Consider the following 26,658-nt stretch of genomic DNA (forward strand, 5'->3'; position numbering starts at 1 on the left):
GAGTGTTGGGAAAATTATTTTTGAATTTCGTAATTCGCTAAAATTAACATCCACTTCACTTTTCACAAAGAATCATCGACCAAAAATTAATACCAGCGAAATGTATATGATTTTCTTCAACCCGAAAAAAGTATCTACAAACGATTATTCGTACCATCAAGGCAAGCTGAACTTATACCCTGCATAATAATACACCATCATAACTTAACTGGCACAAATATCAGTTTTCGAGGAATATCAGGTGTCGTATGTTCCACGATATAAAATCCCGCAAAATCTCTCAGAGTTATCTTGCAAAGAATTTTGTTGCTTTGTCACAAAATCATCTGAAAGGTTCCCTACCCCCATAGCTAGCTTATACTTTCACATTTAGCTGGGCCACTTTTAACTCGGTTAAACACATAACACCTTTGCAGGTGGCACAATGCTAAACATTTAAATGCGGGAAAGGGTAAACAGGGTAAAAAATTTGTTAACTAGATGTGTGTAACCAAGTGTATATAGATAGCTAGGCTGCATGGAAACGGAAATTAAAGTAGATACTTTATTATGCCTCTACTGGATCTATTGTCAGTTATAGTAAGCTAAACTAGCTGAATACAGCTGAATAAATATGTACACTCACCAAAAAAACATAAAGAAAGAGACATTCTCCATTCCGAGTTAGGTACAAACCCAGAATATTTCAGGGAATTCGAGAAACTGGGTCTTCATTGGTCGGTTTTAAGGTAACACCAGATAAGGGCGCAATAAGCCAAATACAAAACGTTGCAGCATGAAATCAAATGTCGATTCCCGAAGTTACGTTTTAAACACTACCCACCTAAAGGTTGAGTGAAAAATGGAACAGATCTGGAGTAGGTCTGGAGCCTAAGTTGTGTAGTAATGTATTATTAGCTTTGAGCACTAATAGCACTAAGGTGATCTTTACCCCACTAATAGTATATTTGAGATTATTTCAGCTTTCTTTGTTCAAGGGAACGGAAAATCTTCATCAAAACAAAAGAATAATTAACAGGAGAACCAATCAGTTTGCAGTATTTTTTTGTTGTCTCAGCTCTAAGAAATGAAACTTTACAGAGATGAAAGTTTTCACATGAAAGATCAACTTCAATGTTTGTTTTCTATTAATTGAACTTAATTGTGATAAAATATGTTCTTCACTGCTTGTTAAAATGATTTTTATTGTTAACATGTTTTCAAAATATTTACTTCGCATTACGTACATATGTCGGCTCATGCTTGCTCAACAAATCTTTTTACTTTAATATTTTTTTTGTTTGGTTATGAAGAACATGTTGATTTTTTTCATTTATCACATGTTTTTACTTCTTTAAAAAATTAATAAATTCTGATAGATTCTTATTACTACAATCTGTTACGTTCACGTCAGCTGATGACTAATAATTCATATTAGGGGTCATGATAGTCCAAAAATTTCTCAAAAGATTCAGGTCCTAATTCAGTTTCAGGCATCAAAAGTTCTCTTTGATACATTATAACATCTATCTTTGCCTTTTAAAATTTTCTGGAATTTTAGACCTTCTTTTAGATTATACAGCCCATTTAATAAGTATATAGACTGGTACTGAGTAATGTAAGTTATATTTCTGTGTAAGATATTTAACCTGCTTGAATACCTCGTAAAGCACATTTTTACTCCCTTAAATGTCTTCAATTTGTGTTGTTATGGCGACGTGTTTTGAATCGCGCGGAACGTGTTAATAACTGTCGCACCTGTCAGCGGTTTGTTTTTTGAAGTCTTTAATTTTATTGCGTGAATCTAATTATTTTTTTCTTTTCTAATGCTAAAAACACATGACAGCTAACTTTCTAAACAAAAGACTTCATTTATTATGCTAAGGAATTTTTTTTAAGACAAAAGAATTTGCACGTTGTACAGCGGTTGTTAAGCCATCATTTGATCAGCGGTTGAATGATTTTTGGAACACGTGGTTATTTCGAAGGGTTTTAACGTTCGAACAACCTGATTCATAGAGTGTAAATACATAACTGTAAATCGCTTGTTTCAATGACGGGGGTTGTAAATTTTTTTTCCGTGATTTTGTTATGCTTAGCACTGCACGATTTTCTTATAAGCACACCAGACTTTGTTTTAGTCTATGCTGCGGAAGTTTTTCTTTTTGTACGGGTTAAATTGTTGTTGACATGTTTTATGTCGCTTTGTTGCTTGGAAAGACCCAATTCGCGCGTTTGCTTTCTCTGTTAAGGGTATTTCTTACTATTTCTCGAGCGCATGCGTACTTATTATGTTTACGGGAAAAGTAGAACTGAGTTTAAAATTTTCTTTCCGTTGGTGCGGGAACGGAACGAAAAGGAAAATTTTCCACTCACGTGATGTAAATATTAGAAATACGCATGCTCGAAAGCTTTTCTGTTTGAAAACTTTCAACTTTTTTAGAATTTTTCTGAAAAATAATATTTTAAAGCCAATAAAAATGCGAGAAACACACCACGTGTATAAACATTGGAGAAATATTTCCACCCAGGAAAAGTAATTCAAGAACATATTCTTGACCAGAAACTACTTCAACAGGCGTTGATCCGGCTTAAGCTAGCGCGTCAATTGAAATCAACTTTGGTTTTTTTAACTTTTGCTTTTAGTATGAAACTTGAAGGCTAGCTTTTTTTGTTGTGTAGCTATTTTCAGAACAAGAATGATCTCAAAAACTATTGTCCAGAAATCCCTCATCCTCTTTTTTTATCTACCCACTTTAGGCTGAGCTCTTACCAGTTGTTTTTGTTTTTGAAGGATTAAGTTTTCTGTTGCTTGTGAAGAAATATGTTGTATGGGCAGGGTTTAAAGAAGAAAAAAAATTAGATTTCTGTGACTTAATTTCAAGATAAAATCTTTTGGAAAAATCTTTGCAAAACTACACTGTCGTAGGGAGGGGAAGGGGGTGCACCGATTTTATCGAGTTTCAATGCGTTTTCCAGCAATCTAAAGGTGGTAATTTTCAAAAAAAAAACACAAAAAACAAATTTGCTTATTATGTTACTGAACTTGATCATAAAAAAGTGAAAATCGTCAGCCAATATGATGTAACAATCGGTTAAATATGATTTACGTTAAAAACCCTTTTAAAAATTAAATACATCCAGAATGACAACTTATTTGCGACTCGAGTGTCTGACATATAGCTATAGCGTTTTCATTGTGATTGGTTTAAAAATGTTCATGTGACGGCTATACTATCTTGATTATTTTAATTGGATGTATTATACTTGTAATTGCATTCGCTAATTATCATTTTTTTCTCCTTCAAATGGATAATTGAATGTTTGGTCTTTGTAGCCAGGTTTAAAGTGTTACGTTGTTTCTCGTTTTTTCACACCTCTTGTGTGAATTAGATATGTTTTTATCTAATTTCACGGCTTAGGTGTGAGTCGCACAAACATCTTAGAAAATGTATTGGCTTTCCTGGCGAACCCGCTCAATGGAATTAGAATACATTTGGTCTATTTTTTGTTTTTAGCGGGTCCCTTATGTTTTTGGCTGTTTTTGTGTTTCCATCGAATCATAGCTAATATTTCTGTACTCGAAACCTTTTTGTGAAAATTTGCCGCTATCTTAGGGATATTGACTTTAGCGGTCTTGATCTAAAAAGACCCTCTTACTTTCTGAGTTTGTTTTTGTTATTAGTTCATACTTTCGACACCCATATATCCTGCTTCTCTAAGCTTATAGGAAACCCCTGGGATGACGATGACTCGTTTTGAAGTTGCTAAGGTCAAAATTGAGGTTAGGCTAATGGATTGTATGGTTACTATTTATACGAAAATAAGTTTCTGCGGAAACTTCCATAAAAATATTCTTTTATTCAAAATTTATATGAAATAGAAACAGCTGCGTGATTATTCTAATTTTTCTAAACAATATTAACGATATGGACGACCAATTTATTAGCAAGAAAAAATGCACCCGGACTGTTTATTATTTTTCGTTCATACCTTTAATTTTTTCATAAAATCTCGAATCGCGAAAATAAATTCCCGCAAAATTTCTTAATCACGAGTGTCCGCGAACTAAATTTCCTGTTGTTCTTTGAAAGGTAAAAAAAGGGGAAAAAGACGCGGAAATTAAATCCCTAATGATAGTTTCAGGCATTTGTATGAACGTACTAGACGCATTTCTGATAAGAATATGCTTTATAAGAATAGGCTGTGATTTCAGGTTACCAACATAATACGAAATAGCTAAGTATAATAACCAGCCTGGTTAGAATTTTGGTATTCTTGTATAAAAAAAAGCGTGTGTTGCACGTTTAAGACATTCTTTTACATTTGTTTGTATTCAACATAGAAACGAAAATATTTCCATTTGAACAATTTGTTGGCAGCTTAGCAAACATGCGACTGTCGAAATTCCTATTCGTGCCGAAGCATAGTTATGAAAAAAGAAGGAAGAGATTCAGCTGCATAAATACAAAATGTTAAAATTGGTTTCAACTATACCGCTTTCCAGACTAAACATTTCGCACTTTCATATGAAATGAATTTGAGTGAGAAACAAACCTTGAAGCTTTCCTTAGAAATTATTTAAACTTTTACTCAACTTGTTCAACGGCGCTTTAAGTAAACAGCCACGACTTCTAGAAATCATGTCATTTTTAAAACCTAAATATTAGAGTTTATTCCCATAGAGATAGAAATATGTGAATTTTTGTTTCAAAAGCATTTCACTGGTTGATGTGATAAATACATTGTAACGCCATTTTTGTGAAGCTTGGTTACTGTTGCTAACGACAGACTGTGTTGGCTTGCATAAACTTACAAGTATTTGAATTTCTTCCGACCTGAAGAATATAATGGACCGCAATACCTTATTTTCACATATCATATATATTAACTTTTTCGAACACGCGATAATTTTTTTCTTTCTTTTATCTTTATATACAAATTAGTTCACCAAATTTGTAAATATATATTAAACTAATTGTAATAATTAGATCTGTATCACAATCGCGTGAGAACCAGCAGTTGGCGGCGTTAAAAAGTGTTAAGAAAATGCTTAATAGTGAATCCGCATAAGTGGAGGAAATTATTTTTACATCAACACTATTGTGTTGAAAATTAATACAGTTTTTATATTTAGCACCTCCGTCGATCTTCAACAGGCTCTCGTTCCCAGCTACATTATCAACTATGCGATAAATTAAGTTAGAACTTAGTTCCCAGGACCTAAGCTTTGCAGAGCGTAATTTATGCTGAAAATCAACGCTTTGAAGCTATTCAGTTGGATATTTTTTATGTATTTCATTTTCTTGACCACAAAAATGTTTATATTTCCGCATATTCGTTTTACTGACGTCAAAGAGTTGGATACAAGGTTGTTAAAAGGGTTGGATACAAGGTTGTTAAAATTGAATTACCGTTAGTAAATATAATTTACATCTAATTATATGCTTGTTATTTGTAAAAAAATTAAAGTGATATATTTTTAAACTTTTTAGGAAACAGGGGGAAATAAAATTGCAAGTTAATATTGTTTTTATTGGGTGCAGGACACGCCCTTGAGCTACTCCCCTTTTTTATTAACAGGTTGTTTTTACGAGTTTTCTTTGTAAATTAGCTTCCCTGTGTAAGTATATGTCTTCATTAATTTACATTATTTATATACTTTCTGTTGTCTTCTTCCGTGAAATATTTTTTCAAAATATTTTCTAACTTATTATGGTGGCCTATTAAATCCACAGAAAGTTTTTTGATTTGTTTTACTAACTTTTTTTGTTTATTCAATTTTTCTTCTTTTTTATTTCTTTGATTCCTTTTTCATTCTAAAGTTGTTGTATTTTTTGTTGATTTACAATAGAAGAAAGACGAAGAAATCAAATAATGTCAATTAAAAAAACACCCCCGTCTTTATCTGAAGCACGTTTAAACGAGGCTAAACAACAATGGCGTTTGCTCACAAAACAAAGTATACATAATGTTTTGTGATGTCTTAATATGAATGTGTCGAGAAATATTTCTTATAGTTTTGCAAGGTCGAGATTTCAGAACAGGTGCATTGAGAGTATTTAAGAGACTAACAAAGGGTTCGCTAGAAGCCAGACATAGCTGCTGTCAACGAAGGAAGAACAAATTTGGTGAACACTTTCCAGAAATATAATTTCAAAATCGATTTTGCTGCAATGCCAAAGTCATTTCTTGTTCGCAAATACTCCAAGAGATTATCAGTGCATCTTTTTAATGATGACGTCTCTCACTGCGACAACGTTATGTTTCAGAGCAAAAAGCAGAAGACTTTGTCCACTGGTTGCGCGTGTAGCGACGATGAGGCGGTTTGTCACCGCAAGTGCTCAAATGAAATAAACGTGGAGTCCGCAGATAAACAAAAGAGTAGAAGTTCTCAAAATCAAAAATTAGATCTAAAGGCGTTGTTTCTTAACAGCATTCCAGTATCAAAACCATTCGGCTTATACTACATAGAGAAAAACCAATGGGAACAGAAAAATAAAGTCAAACCTAATGAAAATAAAAGTAATGGGAAAATCTCTCCTACGTTGCCAAAATTTAAAGGTCCTTTACCACAATCGAGTTTTAACTGTCAACTCTGCAAAGGAGCGTACCAAGATGCTTTATCATTGGCTCAGCATAAATGTTCGGCCATCAAGCATGTCGAGTACCGTTGTCCAGAATGCGACAAAGTGTTCAGTTGTCCCGCAAACTTAGCATCGCATCGTAGATGGCACCGTCCGCGTTCGCCTACAACGAATAGACCTCGTAAAAACGATAAAAATAAGAAGTCTTTGAAGTCGGAAACGAAAAACCGAAACTTAAATAGACAGCTTACAATGGCGGGCTATAATGAATCGCTTAGGTGGAATAATGTGACCAAGTTAAATTTACAACGTAAAAAGTATTTGTATCAGCAAAAAGATTATTACGAATCCCGCCTCTTTCGCAGCACGAGTTCTCCCAGTGATCCGTTTTCTCGAACTGCAAGAATCGGTAGCGAAAATTCGGAAGAATCGGATGAAGATGAACGTTATATTGATGTCGGGCGAAAGGAGAGCGAGAAATGCTTTCAATGCGATGACTGCGGAGAGCGGTTTGATAATCATTCGCGACTTAAGAAACATCAGGATCTTCATGCTTCGCTTAACCAACTTTATCCTTGTCAATATTGTGGAAAGTGCTTTAAATATCTTGCTGATCGAGCAAACCATGTGCTGAGTCATGTTCAAGATGGAGTTTTACCGAATGGTAGTTTTGGAAGATATCCTTGTCTCCGCTGCTCGTCAAGTTTCTTCGATGCTAACAGTTTGCGGAGACACATGCTGGAAAGCCATAACTAGACGTTTTGTTCCTAAAAACATGTTTTGTGTTACGTAGGAACTTTATATTTAATTGTTTGTAAATAAATATATATTTTTTTAAAAATAAAAATCAAACATGTGTATAAGCCTGTGTGTTTGAGTTACAGCGACGAACGAGCGAATAAAAATCAACCCTTTTCTTTGGGAAAAGGCCAATTAACTCTAATATTTTAAAGATCGTGTTTATTTCCCGCGCTTTTTACAACTCCTTTCATATCATTTAACTGTAAAGTGATTCGAAAACATTCATTTGTACCTTTTCGTTTCGAATGTGAGAGAAGTACGCAAAATTAACTGAAAGACTTGTTTTAATAATTTTCCTGAGTTGTGAATATTAATTTTCGCCAGAACATTTGCAATACGTCCCAAATATTGATCTTTCGCTAGCTTGTATTTAACAAAGCTGTTTTTGGATTTTGTACCTTTAAAAAAACTTTCGTTTTTTTCTTTTTCGCAATGCACACACCAAGCATAGCACTCAAATGAGTTTTTACAGACAACTGCGCAGTGTAAATAAGTTTACTGTTTCAATATTCTGAAATTTTAAAACTTTTCGCTTTAAAAATACTTCGCCGTAACGAAGGTGAACTCAGAAGATGAACTCAGAACTCATTATACACATCCGAATATAGATACTTTATTTTTGATCTGGTTAAGTTTAATTGAAATATCAATTATTTAACAACCAATTGGACTTTGCACAGTGGTCACGAAGGTTTGTGGCTGAAATGGTTACCACAATAATCAAAAAATATTTTTCTTACTTACCCAAGGGAAATTTTCGTTACGAAGTCCCCCTCTGTATCATGCGGGATGAAGTTGCATGTTAAGTTATCAATGTTTAAATACCACTACGTGGCAATATCAAATAGTCACCCAAATTTCTCTTTAGGCTAAAATTAATCTGACAATTAAAACTGCTTTGTTTTTAACAATTTTGGCACAGTAAACAAAAAAAAGATAGAATATTATCAAAAAAAAATTTAAGTGTTGTCACCTAAATACCGTTCCGGGCCATAAGTAAATAATTACATTTCACTCAGCAGTATTTTTGCTTTAACTGGTTCAGGAATGAATTTCTTGTAACTGACAAACAACCTCGTCCCTAGGTCATCTAGTAATCGTTCTGACCTTAGAGATTCAAGATACCCCGGGGGTCGAGGTTAACTCACAAAGGCTTTTCATATTGGGCTTACATTATTGTAAATCGTATTCAATTTATTTATTATTTCTTCAACGGCGTTGCAATAATTCTTATACAACAACAGGTGTGACTTCTCATGCCGTAATTGACTACTCATCCTACGAATAGTGCATGTGTATTCCCTGTCTCTCTGTTGAACGTTTTAGTATCTCTTTTTACACCCAACCATAATGGCGCTTTTTTAACAGAGAAGGCGTTAGTTTTGGTTTGAGTGTGTGCTTGAGAGTATTTGAGAAATAACGTCATAAAACTAAAAGTTCTGCTAGATTTGTATTAAATTAAGATCGCGTCACGTTAAATTATACATGCCAACTTATTATTCTGATTGGTTTAGATTTAATTTAAATGACAAATTCCTCAATCACCCAATCAAATTCAAGAATTAATGATTGAGTGCGTTGTTTTATGTCCACTATTTTTACAGCGTTGATTGTTTTATTTCGTTTGAATGATTGCTACCTATGAGTTCCCATAAGTATTGTTTGTCTTCTTCATCCGACGACTGTTGTATACCGAACACGTGGTTGTAAGATGAATACCTGTCTCGTTTCTTCAAACGACTACAATTCGTGTTGTTTTTATCATTGTCTCGTTTTAAGAATATGGTGAGTAGCGTAGTAATCATAGCAGCAGCCAAAGCCATACCAAGTAGGACAAACAAAATGACAGGTAGGACAAGTAACGGATGGTTTTCGAAGTAGATGAAAAAATCAAAAGCTTGGTCTCCGTAACCAATGGTAGTTAATGTAATCCACCAGAAATAAAAGCTGTCTAACCAAGTCCAATTTCCTAAATCGTTATGAACGGAAACAGACGCTGCTGCAGCAAATGTTGAAAGAAACAAAAGCAGGTTAACTACAAATGTTTTGACGTTCAAGTGTTTCACCTTGCGACGTCTTAACAGTCGTTTCTCTGTACATTTTATGAAAACATGGGTTGCACTTACTATAAAATTACCAATATTTGTGTACAAGATAATAACAAGTGGAATCCCAACCAAGGAGTAAATAATGGTTGCTATTTTTCCAATTCTTGTGTTCGGTACGACATTTCCATAACCTATATGTAACAAAGATGCTTTTATATATTTGCATTTACTGCGTCAAAGTATGGTTGCGCCATAACGTTCACCATCACGCTTTTAACAACAGGCATAATCTAGTTTTATAACAACAATGTGTGCAGCTCTGGAAAGTGAAAATTCAGGGAATACCAGAAAAAGAGAGGTAAAGGGATGGAATAGCATGCGCTGGCAGGCTAGGGAGATAGCATTGGATAGACAGTCTGTGGAGCACTTACCCATGCAAAGGCAGATCGTGTATACAAGTCCCACTGGTCGATCTATCTTTGCAACAGTAGGGAAGCTGATGTGCAAGTTTAACATGCCATAATGGAATTAATCTTTACAGAACTATGTGTTTTCGTAAAAGACAAATAGTTTTCGCGAAGTTTCAGAAAAGGTTTTTTTCCGGATGAAACAAAAACTGCTAAAGTTTAAATTTCTTAAAAGTGGTTGATTTTCGAAAAGAATAATTTTCGCGAATATTACCTATATTCGAGAAAATTTATCTGCGCAGAATGCATTTTTTTAGCTCGCGAAAATAAGTCTTCGCGAAAATTAAACAACTGAAGGTATCTATTATGTGTAGAGGTAAATGCAGGTAAAGCAGAATGAAAAAAAGAAGTGTACTTGTTAAAAGAAAAAAAACAAGCCAATTTCCCGAGAATTAATTTTCGCGAATCACACAAATGGCAAGTTTTGAGAAGTTAGCAAAAACTCGTAAAATTTGCGAAAATTAATTTCTGCAACTTCTGCACGCTTGTGGTCTAGGGTGGTCTATACACACTTTTCTTTGTATGCCACATATTTATCAACTTCAAAGGAAATATTTTTTTTACCATTCTTATATAACGTAATGATTTACACTGACAGTAGCGTAACATTTCGTTAGGGTTATTAAGCAAAATTTGATAGGGCACCTGATATATGTAAAAATCTCTATCACTAAAGTTGATCCAGGCATTTAATTACTGTTTCAAAATTAAAGCGAGTCTGACCACGGTTCAATGTAAAATACTGTAGTTTTAAGTTCTTACCGATAGTATGTATGGTGGCAACAACAAACTCCAACCACGTTGCAATTTCTGCTTTGTCTAATTTACACTCAGGTTTGAAATGGTGCGTTTGACCATCATCTATGAAACCTTCTAACATAGCTATACATTTGTCTAGACTGGACACACTTTCGTGGGGTAAACTTGTTGTGTTTTTTATACTATTGTTATAGTGTTTACTGTTCATACGTCTTGATACCTTTAAACAAAATCGATGGATTTGAGTTTTTTTGTTGTTGGTTTGGGCTTCCGGCAAACATTCTTCCAAGTAAAAAAATAAAAATATTCCAAACACAACATAAAAAAATGTCAGAACAAAAAATACAGCCACGTATTTGGCGTAAAATTTAATCCTGTTTTTATCATATGACGGATCAGCAACTTCAGTTACCATCTTTAATTATGACAAAGCAGAGATGCTATACGCGATGACGAAAATCTCGACTCATAAATGCAGGTATCTCTCATGTTTATCAACTTTTTCGGATTCTTTTTTTTTATGATTTTTTTCTATCGTTAATAAATGATCGAAATTGTTTTTATAAATAGTTTATTATTTTTGGTTTCTTAAAATAGCAAACTTAATTAATTTTTAAAATTTCTAAACTTGGAAACAACGTAGCGGTTTGTGTTTTCCTATAATATCTACTTTGCTAACGAAGAGAGTTGACCGCGGTAATGTTTGTAAGGAAAGGAAGTGTTTCCAGAACAAAATCGTAAAAGTTTTTTTCCGCAAAAAGTAAGATAGAGCGTGACTAGTCGAAACTAGAAGAAAAAGTATTCGTGTTTTACACATCTGTAGGGACCATTTTCTATAAGTATACGTCACTTTTATGAAGCGCAAAAGCTTTTTTTGTGCAAACATTTTTAATTTTGTAAAACGGCGAAAGTTTTTTTTTCTGTACAGCCTGACCGCTAAAGTTTACTTCGTAAACCCTTTCTTCCTTGAAAAGTACTTGTGGTTGTTGATGGAATACCTAAAAGTGGGAGGACGCAAGAAGTCAGCAGGTGGGATTGGAATTTACATATTTTTTTCTAACTTTGTTATTTCGCGCGCCTTTCTTGCGCACTTTTTATACTATTAAGACACCCAAAAGTTAATTTATGAGTTTGAATTTTCGGCCTACCTTATCGGTGAAAAATCCTTAGTGACGAATTTTGGAGAAGGTTACAAAAAATTTAACACACGAATATTTTTATGCGACGAATTTTACCCCCAAATGTATCTTAGCGACAAAAAAAACCACAGCAAACGGATGTTTCCATGTCCTTCTTGATGTTGATAGTTCTTTGTGAAAATGCACAGCAAAAAGTGAAGCTGTTTAGTCGCAAACACCTTTGAAAGTCGAGCCTCCCATCAGCAACAAAGTACTTCAAGTTAGGTACCATCATCTTGTGTTTCGATTTAAAATAAATAAAATAACTGTGCGTTAATTCGTTCATTAATTTGATTTTTAGAGTTCAAGGCATGAAACCCCATCTCCTGCCAACCGCTTCCTTAGGACGTTCGAAAAGTAGCTATTTTAAAAAAGACTTCAGTTATGTTCGTTGCTCCCAAAATTTCAACTCTCTTGGATCGCACTTCTTCAAAAAGTGTCGTCTTTAACACATATGATAAAATTTTGTGAAGCTTTGGAGTTTAAGCAGTCTTGTCAACATTGGAAGAATGTTATTTCTTGCAGTTGAAAGGCCTCATTTATTATACTCCCAATGCTGTTTTGGTGGAGGAAGGTGATCGAATAGTATTATTTCTGCTTGTGAAAATAAATACCTCTTTACCAACGAAGAAGACGAGACGTGTAACTGTTTTCTACTTGTTCTAAATGCAGAATTTAAATGTTTCTGTTCTCTTTAAAAACAACCTTCGCGACCAAGATCGATTTCAATTTAAAAAGAGTCACAGGATTGAAAGAAGTTATTAAAATTGGTAAACTTACCTCTTGTGAAGAAGACTGCAGTTTTTTCTGATGGTTTAGGCGCAACATGACATCCTATTTATATTTATAAATTATATGTCTTTATCACGAGCATTCTTTCTTAAGGTGAAAAATCTTGAAAAGCTTTTATAAATTCTAGAAACAAAAGTTATTGGATATTTTTTTATCAATACAAGCAGGGAGAGATGGCCTATAACATCTGCGTTTTGCCATACCTTTTGCAAACACATTCAACATTTTCTCCACCATTGAAAATTTTTGATGTTGGATGGAAATTTTCGAAAACTGAATAAAGGAGAAAAAAATAATGTCGGATAAAGTTGTTCTCGATCAAAGGAGTTGTTCTCGATCAAATTTCTTAGTCAACATTTTCTTTTACCCAACATCAAACACGAAGGAGTGTTTGGAGAATTGAAATACAAAAAAAGTATGAACTTCAGTCTTTCAACTTGCAGCAAGGTAAACACGAGGTGACAGCGAAGGTGATTCCGATTCTATTTAACCAAAGGTAATGTCTTTGAAAAGTAGAAATCAATAAAAAGTAGAAAGAGACTCGAATGTAACACGAGATGTGAAAAGTAGAACTGCTGCATTTTTCCATACCTTGTCCGCCATCTTGAAAATTAGACTTAATGGAACCAAAATCAAAACACTCGAATGTTGTATGGAATGTTTGGTGACTTGTCAAACGCTAAATTTGATTTCACCCAACATTCAAATTTTCATCCAACATCCATCCAACATTAGAATCAAAATGGACATCAGGAACTCACCAAGAAATTGTATAATTAATCAGGGAATTGTCATAGATATTTGGAAAAAACAAAGTTAGTCAGACCAAGCCTTTGGTATAACTCAGGAGAAATAAAAAATCACAACCTTGTGCCCAGGGTTCTTTTACATAATGAAATGTCGCAGTGCTGACTGCTAATATCACTTTATTTTGGAGCGTTAATTCTCTTGCGAACATTTTCTAGTTAACTACCTTATTCGTATTAATTTTCGCACAATAGCAGTATGAACATATTTCGCGCGAATTATAGTTATAATTACCTTACAAATAACAGAGAAAGAGTAACATTCAGGGTTGTGGCCAAAATACGATTGCGTTTCCTTTGTTTCTCAAAAAGTATTACATTTAACACATTGAACATCTGTACTAAATATCGCGCCCTAACTAATTTTTTTTTTTATTTTTTTTTTGCGCTAGGATTATGAATAGAATAATAGTAGTTTAAAAAAGCCTTAATATACAAAAAAATTGGAGAATACGCGATATTATAGTCCGTTCAAAAATGGGTATGCCATTAGATTTCTTAGACTTTGATCCTGGTTTGTTTTTCGTACAGAATATTTTTGCATATTTTATTTTCCCGTTTCAATTGGTCATCCGTCTGGTTATTATCTATAGTAATACCAAAAAATTACCACACTCTTTTTCTTTCCTTTATGGCAATTTTTGTCGTTTGTTTGTTGTTGTTTTTATATTATCAACCTAAGCTTTTGTTCTAAACTCAAAATCAAAATGTTGTGTTGCATTATATAGTCTATGGTTGCATAAAAAGTCATGTATTCTTCTTTTCAAATTGACGACTCACGCAATTTTTAAGGGTAACTCCTAAGGTTAGCAACTCTGCTGATGAGCGAGAACTAAAGTGGTGCTCCGAAATCTTAATGTATCAGTTTATTAAAATAAGTTTTACTCCGCTAAATTTTATTCAATAAAGATTTTCAAATCTTAACAATACTCATATTTACATGATCCAGCTATGATTCTACTCATTTTCACATATTTTGTAGCAGCTGGCTTTAAATTATACAGAAAAATTATACAGACTTTTGAGCCCAATTTACTCTTTCTTTTTATCTGGTCTAATGCTTCGCAGCATGCCAACTATTTCTCCTGCAGTAAACTCCAGACAGCGACGACATATTTTTTTTTTGTCGCGTTGTTTGAGGTTTTAATTATTGTATTGCTTTGCTACAAATTTATTTGTACGATTTTGTTAACACTTTTCACAGTTCGTTAAGATCGTTTCATGTATCATCGATGGCCTAAAGAGTGTTTTGCGTTTAAAAGAACGTTGTATACATATACGAGAATATGATTCGTAAATATGTTTCTCTACAAACTATACCCCTTTTTTTGATTTGAAGATTTTTAGGTAAAGTTTTAGCAAATGATGTCTCACTATCTCACCTATAAGCCTACGAGCACCAACCATAAAGCACTGAATATGTGTTTCTTTAGGTCTCACATAACAGAAAAGAGAAAGGTTATTTTTACATACCCACGTCAAAAACAATGTCGTATAAAACACCTGGCAAGGTGAAGTCTGAAGCATGAATACGTTTAGCATGTATCGCGAATGTTCGATTTAGCGCTTTCTCTCAATTATCAGTGGCGCCAATATCAACTACATTTTAGAAAAAGCTGGGAAAGATATTGTGAAATTTACTAATATTTTACAATTTTATGAAACCGTAAACATTGTTGAACATCTAACAGACGTAAATTGTTTTGCTAGATTTCATGAGTGCACAGTTTTTTGTTTGTTTTGTTTGTATCAGTAGCACATTTGAATATTGCAGGCAGCGTATATATTTGTTCTGTTTCTTTCACCTTAGGGTTTAAAAATTGGAAAAGAGAACTTATTTTACGGAGCTAATTACTGCGTTTCGGCTATCAAGCGCTGGATCAAACCAGTTTAACATTTGATGCAATGTTTTAAGCAGCAATGTTCCGTAAAATGCTAAATGTAGTTGACATGGATTTTTCATGATTTTTGATAGTCATGTAACACGGTACAATATGTATCCAACAACATGAAAAACATGTTCGTTAATAGGTTTTGGACCTTAGAATCGATAGATATAACAATTGACGAAAAAGGTAACATTATTGTTGAGAGTTAAGAATATAGTCTTGCTCGACAAATACTTTTTTGTTTATTACGTATATGAGATTTTTGTGGTTTACTGTTGACTTTTTTTGTCCAAGATTGGTAAAAAAAAAGGTTTGCTCATTTTTTTGGAATGTACAGTTCACTTTTAAATGGAAAACATACCTAATATGGCATCGAGGAAGTAACCAGTTATATACATTCAGAGATATCACAAGAATTGGGCATGGAAACGTTTGTAAGGACATTGAGAAGGTATTGTGTCATTTTTGGATTCGTCAGAAAAAGAAGTGTTAGCATGGTTCAGGGAGCATAACAGGATTGGTTGGGAGAGGTGGTAAAGTTAAGCCATGATAATCTATTTTTAGGGAGGATTTTATATAGAAAGAGGTTTCACATCCCAAAGACCAATAGCAAAGATTTGCCCTCTTGTGTGTATTTTAGGTTAACCACGCCAAAATCGATGAAAGAGGCGAAAGGACAGCGACCAACATATGAGAAGCTACCATGGTTAAAGTCGAAGAAGATAGGTTGTTTACCAAATTTTAGCGAGTGTTTAATTTTGCGGTTGGCTTGAATTTCTGGGTCACCTTACCTAACGAGGGGTCTATTTTTACACGTCACTATCAGAATTCATGTCACAATATCTTTTATGATTGTCACATTTACAAGTCACATTTTTGACTAAATCGTCACATCATACATATAACAACTTTTATTAAACATTTCATTCCCGAAGACTACATTTTCTAGTCTATTCATTATGACAGTAGAGCTACCACACCTACCGATCACAACTAGAGATTGAAAGCCTTGCTCTCGGTTTTGGAGCAATTGAAGATTGACAAACATCTGTATGGACTTCCCCAATATACAGCTAGTGGATATCAAAACCGTCACTAGCCTTGTATATGTAAACGAAACAGAACAGCCAACAAGTATTTTTGAGGCATATACTGATGTTTTTGTTCTACACTCAAATTCAAAATGTTATGTTGCATTATATAATCTTATGACCATGGTTGCACAAAAAGTCATGTAGCGCGTGGCCTTGTGGTTACGGAGTTCGCTTCGCAATCACAAGGTACGTAGTTCGGTCCACAGCGCGGGCATGTTTAGCAAGTGTCTTTACTACAGCTACGGGTCAACCCATGCCATGTGAGGGAAATTGGGTAGGTAATGCCGGTGTATACTTAATGTATACATTCTGAACCAGGACCCACATTGATAACAGTGTTTCAAACACTGAAGTGGCTATATCCTGTATAAATATTCGGAATAATAATAATAATAATAGTATTCTTCTTTTCAAATTGACGACTCACGCAATTTTTAAGGGTAACTCCTAAGGTTAGCAACTCTGCTGATGAACGAGAACTAAAGTGGTGCTCCGAAATCTTAATGTATCAGTTTATTAAAATAAGTTTTACTCCGCTAAATTTTATTCATTAAAGATTTTCAAATCTTAACAATACTCATATTCACATGATCCAGCTATGACTCTACTCATTTTCACATATTTTGTAGCAGCTGGCTTTAAATTATACAGAAAAGATTTTTGAGCCCAATTAACTCTTTCTTTTTATCTGGTCTAATGCTTCGCAGCATGCCAACTATGCTGCAGTAAACTCCAGAAAGCGACGAGTTAATTTTTTTTTGTCGCGTTGTTTGAGGTTTTAATTATTGTATTGCTTTGCTACAAATTTATTTGTACGATTTTGTTAACACTTTTCACAGTTCGTTAAGATCGTTTCATCATAAAATGTACTTTATGGTTTTAAATGGTTGCATTTTTTTAACAAGGTACCTAAAACAGAACTTAAGTATAAGTTTTGCATGAATTAGGTTTTTTTTGATAAGTATCCGATAAGAAATTTCGAAAATTAAAGGCTATTTTAGAGGCCTAAATTCAAAAATTTTCTCGGCCCGTCGGTTCAACCATGATGGAGCCTCCTTAGATACTTCATATATTTGCCCCCCCCCTTTCACATCTGATTCGCCGGCCCTGTTGGCTTTATCTAGGTCAAACAGGCTGTATCATCGATGGCCTAAAGAGTGTTTTGCGTTTAAAAGAACGTTGTATACATATACGAGAATATGATTCGTAAATATGTTTCTCTACAAACTATACCCCTTTTTTTGATTTGAAGATTTTTAGGTAAAGTTTTAGCAAATGATGTCTCACTATCTCACCTATAAGCCTACGAGCACCAACCATAAAGCACTGAATATGTGTTTCTTTAGGTCTCACATAACAGAAAAGAGAAAGGTTATTTTTACATACCCACGTCAAAAACAATGTCGTATAAAACACCTGGCAAGGTGAAGTCTGAAGCATGAATACGTTTAGCATGTATCGCGAATGTTCGATTTAGCGCTTTCTCTCAATTATCAGTGGCGCCAATATCAACTACATTTTAGAAAAAGCTGGGAAAGATATTGTGAAATTTACTAATATTTTACAATTTTATGAAACCGTAAACATTGTTGAACATCTAACAGACGTAAATTGTTTTGCTAGATTTCATGAGTGCACAGTTTTTTGTTTGTTTTGTTTGTATCAGTAGCACATTTGAATATTGCAGGCAGCGTATATATTTGTTCTGTTTCTTTCACCTTAGGGTTTAAAAATTGGAAAAGAGAACTTATTTTACGGAGCTAATTACTGCGTTTCGGCTATCAAGCGCTGGATCAAACCAGTTTAACATTTGATGCAATGTTTTAAGCAGCAATGTTCCGTAAAATGCTAAATGTAGTTGACATGGATTTTTCATGATTTTTGATAGTCATGTAACACGGTACAATATGTATCCAACAACATGAAAAACATGTTCGTTAATAGGTTTTGGACCTTAGAATCGATAGATATAACAATTGACGAAAAAGGTAACATTATTGTTGAGAGTTAAGAATATAGTCTTGCTCGACAAATACTTTTTTGTTTATTACGTATATGAGATTTTTGTGGTTTACTGTTGACTTTTTTTGTCCAAGATTGGTAAAAAAAAAAGGTTTGCTCATTTTTTTGGAATGTACAGTTCACTTTTAAATGGAACACATACCTAATATGGCATCGAGGAAGTAACCAGTTATATACATTCAGAGATATCACAAGAATTGGGCATGGAAACGTTTGTAAGGACATTGAGAAGGTATTGTGTCATTTTTGGATTCGTCAGAAAAAGAAGTGTTAGCATGGTTCAGGGAGCATAACAGGATTGGTTGGGAGAGGTGGTAAAGTTAAGCCATGATAATCTATTTTTAGGGAGGATTTTATATAGAAAGAGGTTTCACATCCCAAAGACCAATAGCAAAGATTTGCCCTCTTGTGTGTATTTTAGGTTAACCACGCCAAAATCGATGAAAGAGGCGAAAGGACAGCGACCAACATATGAGAAGCTACCATGGTTAAAGTCGAAGAAGATAGGTTGTTTACCAAATTTTAGCGAGTGTTTAATTTTGCGGTTGGCTTGAATTTCTGGGTCACCTTACCTAACGAGGGGTCTATTTTTACACGTCACTATCAGAATTCATGTCACAATATCTTTTATGATTGTCACATTTACAAGTCACATTTTTGACTAAATCGTCACATCATACATATAACAACTTTTATTAAACATTTCATTCCCGAAGACTACATTTTCTAGTCTATTCATTATGACAGTAGAGCTACCACACCTACCGATCACAACTAGAGATTGAAAGCCTTGCTCTCGGTTTTGGAGCAATTGAAGATTGACAAACATCTGTATGGGCTTCCCCAATATACAGCTAGTGGATATCAAAACCGTCACTAGCCTTGTATATGTAAACGAAACAGAACAGCCAACAAGTATTTTTGAGGCATATACTGATGTTTTTGTTCTACACTCAAATTCAAAATGTTATGTTGCATTATATAATCTTATGACTATGGTTGCACAAAAAGTCATGTAGCGCGTGGCCTTGTGGTTACGGAGTTCGCTTCGCAATCACAAGGTACGTAGTTCGGTCCACAGCGCGGGCATGTTTAGCAAGTGTCTTTACTACAGCTACGGGTCAACCCATGCCATGTGAGGGAAATTGGGTAGGTAATGCCGGTGTATACTTAATGTATACATTCTGAACCAGGACCCACATTGATAACAGTGTTTCAAACACTGAAGTGGCTATATCCTGTATAAATATTCGGAATAATAATAATAATAATAGTATTCTTCTTTTCAAATTGACGACTCACGCAATTTTTAAGGGTAACTCCTAAGGTTAGCAACTCTGCTGATGAACGAGAACTAAAGTGGTGCTCCGAAATCTTAATGTATCAGTTTATTAAAATAAGTTTTACTCCGCTAAATTTTATTCATTAAAGATTTTCAAATCTTAACAATACTCATATTCACATGATCCAGCTATGACTCTACTCATTTTCACATATTTTGTAGCAGCTGGCTTTAAATTATACAGAAAAGATTTTTGAGCCCAATTAACTCTTTCTTTTTATCTGGTCTAATGCTTCGCAGCATGCCAACTATGCTGCAGTAAACTCCAGAAAGCGACGAGTTAATTTTTTTTTGTCGCGTTGTTTGAGGTTTTAATTATTGTATTGCTTTGCTACAAATTTATTTGTACGATTTTGTTAACACTTTTCACAGTTCGTTAAGATCGTTTCATCATAAAATGTACTTTATGGTTTTAAATGGTTGCATTTTTTTAACAAGGTACCTAAAACAGAACTTAAGTATAAGTTTTGCATGAATTAGGTTTTTTTTGATAAGTATCCGATAAGAAATTTCGAAAATTAAAGGCTATTTTAGAGGCCTAAATTCAAAAATTTTCTCGGCCCGTCGGTTCAACCATGATGGAGCCTCCTTAGATACTTCATATATTTGCCCCCCCCCCCTTTCACATCTGATTCGCCGGCCCTGTTGGCTTTATCTAGGTCAAACAGGCTGTATCATCGATGGCCTAAAGAGTGTTTTGCGTTTAAAAGAACGTTGTATACATATACGAGAATATGATTCGTAAATATGTTTCTCTACAAACTATACCCCTTTTTTTGATTTGAAGATTTTTAGGTAAAGTTTTAGCAAATGATGTCTCACTATCTCACCTATAAGCCTACGAGCACCAACCATAAAGCACTGAATATGTGTTTCTTTAGGTCTCACATAACAGAAAAGAGAAAGGTTATTTTTACATACCCACGTCAAAAACATTGTCGTATAAAACACCTGGCAAGGTGAAGTCTGAAGCATGAATACGTTTAGCATGTATCGCGAATGTTCGATTTAGCGCTTTCTCTCAATTATCAGTGGCGCCAATATCAACTACATTTTAGAAAAAGCTGGGAAAGATATTGTGAAATTTACTAATATTTTACAATTTTATGAAACCGTAAACATTGTTGAACATCTAACAGACGTAAATTGTTTTGCTAGATTTCATGAGTGCACAGTTTTTTGTTTGTTTTGTTTGTATCAGTAGCACATTTGAATATTGCAGGCAGCGTATATATTTGTTCTGTTTCTTTCACCTTAGGGTTTAAAAATTGGAAAAGAGAACTTATTTTACGGAGCTAATTACTGCGTTTCGGCTATCAAGCGCTGGATCAAACCAGTTTAACATTTGATGCAATGTTTTAAGCAGCAATGTTCCGTAAAATGCTAAATGTAGTTGACATGGATTTTTCATGATTTTTGATAGTCATGTAACACGGTACAATATGTATCCAACAACATGAAAAACATGTTCGTTAATAGGTTTTGGACCTTAGAATCGATAGATATAACAAATGACGAAAAAGGTAACATTATTGTTGAGAGTTAAGAATATAGTCTTGCTCGACAAATACTTTTTTGTTTATTACGTATATGAGATTTTTGTGGTTTACTGTTGACTTTTTTTGTCCAAGATTGGTAAAAAAAAAAGGTTTGCTCATTTTTTTGGAATGTACAGTTCACTTTTAAATGGAAAACATACCTAATATGGCATCGAGGAAGTAACCAGTTATATACATTCAGAGATATCACAAGAATTGAGAAGGTATTGTGTCATTTTTGGATTCGTCAGAAAAAGAGGTGCTTGGCATGGTTCAGGGAGCATCACAGGATTGGTTGGGAGAGGTGGTAAAGTTAAGCCATGATAATCTATCTTTAGGGAGGATTTTATATAGAAAGAGGTTTCACATCCCAAACCAATAGCAAAGATTTGCCCTCTTGTGTGTATTTTAGGTTAACCACACCAAAATCGATGAAAGAGGCGAAAGGACAGCGACCAACATGAGAAGCTACCATGGTTAAAGAAAGTCGAAGAAGATAGGTTGTTTACCAAATTTTAACGAGTGTTTAATTTTGCGGTTGGCTTGAATTTCTGGTTCACATTTACAAGTCACATTTTTGACTAAATCGTCACATCATACATATAACAACTTTTATTAAACATTTCATTCCCGAAGACTACATTTTCTAGTCTATTCATTATGACAGTAGAGCTACCACACCTACCGATCACAACTAGAGATTGAAAGCCTTGCTCTCGGTTTTGGAGCAATTGAAGATTGACAAACATCTGTATGGACTTCCCCAATATACAGCTAGTGGATATCAAAACCGTTACTAGTCTTGTATATGTAAACGAAACAGAACAGCCAACAAGTATTTTGAGGCATACTGAAGCTACAAGGCTATAATTCCAAGCTAACACACGAACTTGGTTAGGTTAATTCTGATAATCTCTCCCACCATCAACAGCAAATACAGGCTCCACCTAAACAAGAAGGAGAATTTCCTTTATAATTAGGGTGTGTTTATTTCATAAGTATTACAGCGAACCGAAACAATAAATTCACTTTCTTTTATTACTACGTAATTTGAACAAACCAAATCAAAACGCCAGTTCAACCTCGTTCTCAGAATTGCTGCTTTTTTCCATACCTTGTCCGCCATCTTGAAAATTAGATCAAAATCAGAACACTCGAATGTTGTTGTGGAATGTTTGGTGACTTGTCAAACGCTAAATTTGATTTCATCCAACTTTTAAATTTTCATCCAACATCCATCCAACATTAGAATCAAAATGGACATCAGGAACTCACCAAGAAATTGTATAATTAATCAGGGAATTGTCATAGATATTTGGAAAAAAACAAAGTTAGTCAGGCGAAGCCTTTGGTATAACTCAGGAGAAATAAAAAATCACAACCTTGTGCCCAGGGTTCTTTTACATAATGAAATGTCGCAGTGCTGACTGATAATATCACTTTATTTTGGAGCGTTAATTCTCTTGCGAACATTTTCTAGTTAACTACCTTATTCGTATTAATTTTCGCACAATAGCAGTATGAACATATTTCGCGCGAATTTTTTATTTGTGACAGTTGAAATTACTTTACAAATAACAGAGAAAGAGTAAAATTCAGGGTTGTGGCCAAAATACGGTTGCGTTTCCTTTGTTTCTCAAAAAATATACCTTATCGCGTATTACATTTAACACCTTGAACATCTGTACTAAATATCGCACCCTAATAATTTTTTTTTTGAGCTAGGAATATGAATAGAATAATAGTAGTTTAAAAAAGCCTTATTATACCAAAAAATGGAGAATATGTGATATTATGGTCCGTTGGTATGCCATTAGATTTCTTAGACTTCGATCCTGGTTTGTTTTTCGTACAGAATATTTTTCAATTGATCATCAGGCTGGTTATTATCTATAGTAATGCCAAAAAATGACCACACTCTTTTTCTTTCCTTTATGTCAATTTTTGTCGTTTCTTGTTGTTTTTATATTATCTACCTAACAGAATGCGTGCGGATGTTTTTGTTCTAAACTCAAAATCAAAATGTTATGTTGCATTATATAATCTTCTGACTATGGTTGCATAAAAAGTCATGTATTCTTCTTTTCAAATTGACGACTTACGCAATTTTTAAGGGTAACTCCTAAGGTTAGCAACTCTGTTATGAAACTCTGCTATGAACGAGAACTAAAGTGGTGCTCCGAAATCTTAATGTATCAGTTTATTAAAATAAGTTTTACTCCGCTAAATTTTATTCATTAAAGATTTTCAAATCTTAACAATACTCATATTCATATGATCCAGCTATGATTCTACTCATTTTCACATATTTTGTAGCAGCTGGCTTTAAATTATACAGAAAAATTATGCAGACTTTTGAGCCCAATTTACTCTTTCTTTTTATCTGGTCTAATGCTTCGCAGCATGCCAACTAATTCTCCTGCAGTAAACTCCAGACAGCGACGAGTTAATTTTTTTTTGTCGCGTTGTTTGAGGTTTTAATTATTGTATTGCTTTGCTACAAATTTATTTGTACGATTTTGTTAACACTTTTCACAGTTCGTTAAGATCGTTTCATCATAAAATGTACTTTATGGTTTTAAATGGTTGCATTTTTTTAACAAGGTACCAAAAACAGAACTTAAGTATAAGTTTTGCATGAATAGGGTTTTTTTGATAAGTATCCGATAAAAATTTTCTCGGCCCGTCGGTCCAACCGTGATGGAGCCTCCTTAGTTACTTCATATATTTGCCCCCCCCCCCCTTTCACATCTGATTCGTCGGCCCTGTTGGTTTTATCTAGGTCAAACAGGCTGTATCATCGATGGCCTAAAGAGTATTTTGCGTTTAAAAGAACGTTGTATACATATACGAGAATATGATTCGTAAATATGTTGTCTACAAACTATACCCCTTTCTTTGATTTAAAGATTTTTAGGTAAAGTTTTAGCAAATGATGTCTCACTATCTCACCAATAAGCCTACGAGCACCAACCATAAAGCACTGAATATGTGTTCCTTTAGGTCTCACATAACAGAAAAGAGAAAGGTTATTTTTACGTACCCACGTCAAAAACAATGTCGTATAAAACACCTGCCAAGCTGAAGTCTGAAGCATGAATACGTTTAGCATGTATCGCGAATGTTCGATTTAGCGCTTTCTCTCAATTATCAGTGGCGCCAATATCAACTACATTTTAGAAAAAGCTGGGAAAGATATTGTGAAATTTACTAATATTTTACAATTTTATGAAACCGTAAACATTGTTGAACATCTAACAGACGTAAATTGTTTTGCTAGATTTCATGAGTGCACAGTTTTTTGTTTGTTTTGTTTGTATCAGTAGCACATTTGGATATTGCAGGCAGCGTATATATTTGTTCTGTTTCTTTCACCTTAGGGTTTAAAAATTGGAAAAGAGAACTAATTTTACGGAGCTAATTACTGCGTTTCGGCTGTCAAGCGCTGGACCAAACCAGTTCAACATTTAATGCAATGTTTTAAGCAGCAATGTTCCGTAAAATGCTAAATTTATTTGACATGGATGTTGCATGATTTTCGATAGTCATGTAACACGGTACAATATATATCCAACAACATGAAAAACATGTTCGTTAATAGGTTTTGGACCTTAGAATCGATAGATATAACAAATGACGAAAAAGGTAACATTATTGTTGAGAGTTAAGAATATTGCCTTGCTCGACAAATATTTTTTTGTTTATTACGTATATGAGATTTTTGTGGTTTACTGATGATTTTTCGTCCAAAATTAGTAAAAAAAAGGTTTGCTCATTTTTTGGAATGTACAGTTCACTTTTAAATGGAAAACATACCTAATATGGCATCGAGGAAGTAACCAGTTATATACATTCAGAAATATCACAAGAATTGGGCATGGAAACGTTTGTAAGGACATTGAGAAGGTATTGTGTCATTTTTGGATTCGTCAGAAAAAGAGGTGCTTGGCATGGTTCAGGGAGCATCACAGGATTGATTGGGAGAGGCGGTAAAGTTAAGCCATGATAATCTATCTGTAGGGACGATTTTATATAGAAATAGGTTTCACATCCCAAAGACCAATAGCAAAGATTTGCCCTCTTGTGTGTATTTTAGGTTAACCACGCTAAAATCGATGAAAGAGGCGAAAGGACAGCGACCAACATGAGAAGCTACCAAGAAATTAAAGAAAGTCGAAGAAGATAGGTTGTTTACCAAATTTTAGCGAGTGTTTAATTTTGCGGTTGGCTTGAATTTCTGGGTCACCTTACCTAACGAGGGGTCTATTTTTACACGTCACTATTAAAATTCATGTCACAATATCTTTTATGATTGTCACATTTACAAGTCACATTTTAACTAAATCGTCACATCATACATATAACAACTTTTATTAAACATTTCATTCCCGAAGACTACATTTTCTAGTCTATTCATTATGACAGTAGAGCTACCACACCTACCGATCACAACTAGAGATTGAAAGCCTTGCTCTCGGTTTTGGAGCAATTGAAGATTGACAAACATCTGTATGGACTTCCCCAATATACAGCTAGTGGATATCAAAACCGTTACTAGTCTTGTATATGTAAACGAAACAGAACAGCCAACAAGTATTTTGAGGCATACTGAAGCTACAAGGCTATAATTCCAAGCTAACACACGAACTTGGTTAGGTTAATTCTTATAATCTCTCCCACCATCAACAGCAAATACAGGCTCCATCCCAACAAGAAGGAGAATTTCCTTTATACTTAGTCACCAATGCTGTCATGAAAAGTGATTCAACTATTATCACTTATAAGATTGTTCAAGCAACGTTTGAAAATTCCACGCTTTAACCTCTCGCCATTTTATCCGACAAGGATCATTGGCAAGAGGTAGAAAGAGTCACAAAATCATATTCAGAGAAATTAATTTAGTAGATTCAAGTATTATATTGAGAGAAGACAGGACCATTGTCGCATCAAAGCTACTACATTGTGATGTCAACAGTTGAGTTGTGGCAGTTGGTTGTGGTAGGATTACTGGAGAGTGGTATGTCAACGAAAGGATTTAGAATCCATCTACGAAATCCACATTTGTAACACACTAGGATTTACCACCGTTGACCTGTAAGAGGCACGCCAAAAGTAATGCGAATTGTGGACTACGACATAGAGGAAGAATGGAATAATCTCAATCAAGACATTGCGATGGAACAAGACTTGTGAGCCTTCTAAGTTAACTGAATACGAAATAGGCCTCTAGGATTCTTCAAAATTAAAAGATAAGTAATGTCGGAGACTGCCTACAGACAGACTGTATATGTGTGTGTATAAGGCACGGAGTGAAGTGTATATAGCTTCTTTGTGTTTAACTATATTACGAGACAGA

The 26,658-nt window shown here is 34.3% G+C and overlaps 3 protein-coding genes across 9 annotated transcripts in view; 2 read left to right on the forward strand and 1 right to left on the reverse strand.

Annotated features, from left to right (window-relative positions):
• Positions 1–26,658, forward strand: part of LOC130657952 (WD repeat-containing protein 25-like) — a 45,038-nt gene that overhangs the window by 6,723 nt on the left and 11,657 nt on the right. The window contains exon 6 of one of the 7 annotated variants that reach the window (XM_057460958.1): positions 15,228–24,946. The exons of 2 other annotated variants lie outside the window; for them this stretch is intronic. The gene's annotated coding sequence lies outside the window, so the exon portion shown is untranslated. 4 more of the 7 variants (XM_057460957.1, XM_057460960.1, XM_057460955.1 and 1 more) reach the window with 4 other exon arrangements.
• LOC130657951 (insulinoma-associated protein 1-like) lies at positions 6,156–7,429 on the forward strand. Its single transcript, XM_057460953.1, has one exon. The coding sequence runs from the start codon at positions 6,156–6,158 to the stop codon at positions 7,320–7,322; it is 1,167 nt and encodes a 388-aa protein (XP_057316936.1). The 3' UTR covers positions 7,323–7,429.
• LOC130657954 (TWiK family of potassium channels protein 7-like) lies at positions 8,799–11,165 on the reverse strand. Its single transcript, XM_057460962.1, has 2 exons — positions 10,645–11,165; positions 8,799–9,606 (listed from the first exon to the last, which is right to left on the reverse strand). The coding sequence occupies exons 1-2, from the start codon at positions 11,054–11,056 to the stop codon at positions 8,966–8,968; spliced, it is 1,053 nt and encodes a 350-aa protein (XP_057316945.1). The 5' UTR covers positions 11,057–11,165; the 3' UTR covers positions 8,799–8,965.

The sequence above is a fragment of the Hydractinia symbiolongicarpus genome, chromosome 9 (assembly GCF_029227915.1).
Source record: "Hydractinia symbiolongicarpus strain clone_291-10 chromosome 9, HSymV2.1, whole genome shotgun sequence".
Taxonomy (NCBI): Eukaryota; Metazoa; Cnidaria; class Hydrozoa; order Anthoathecata; family Hydractiniidae; genus Hydractinia; species Hydractinia symbiolongicarpus.

Coding starts and splice junctions, on each gene's coding strand:
- LOC130657951 (XM_057460953.1), top strand. CDS start 6,156: ATGCCAAAGTCATTTCTTGTTCGCAAATACTCCAAGAGATTATCAGTG.
- LOC130657954 (XM_057460962.1), bottom strand. CDS start 11,056: ATGGTAACTGAAGTTGCTGATCCGTCATATGATAAAAACAGGATTAAA. Junction 9,607..10,644: donor TGCCACCATACATACTATCG/GTAAGAACTTAA, acceptor TGTTACATATAG/GTTATGGAAATGTCGTACCG.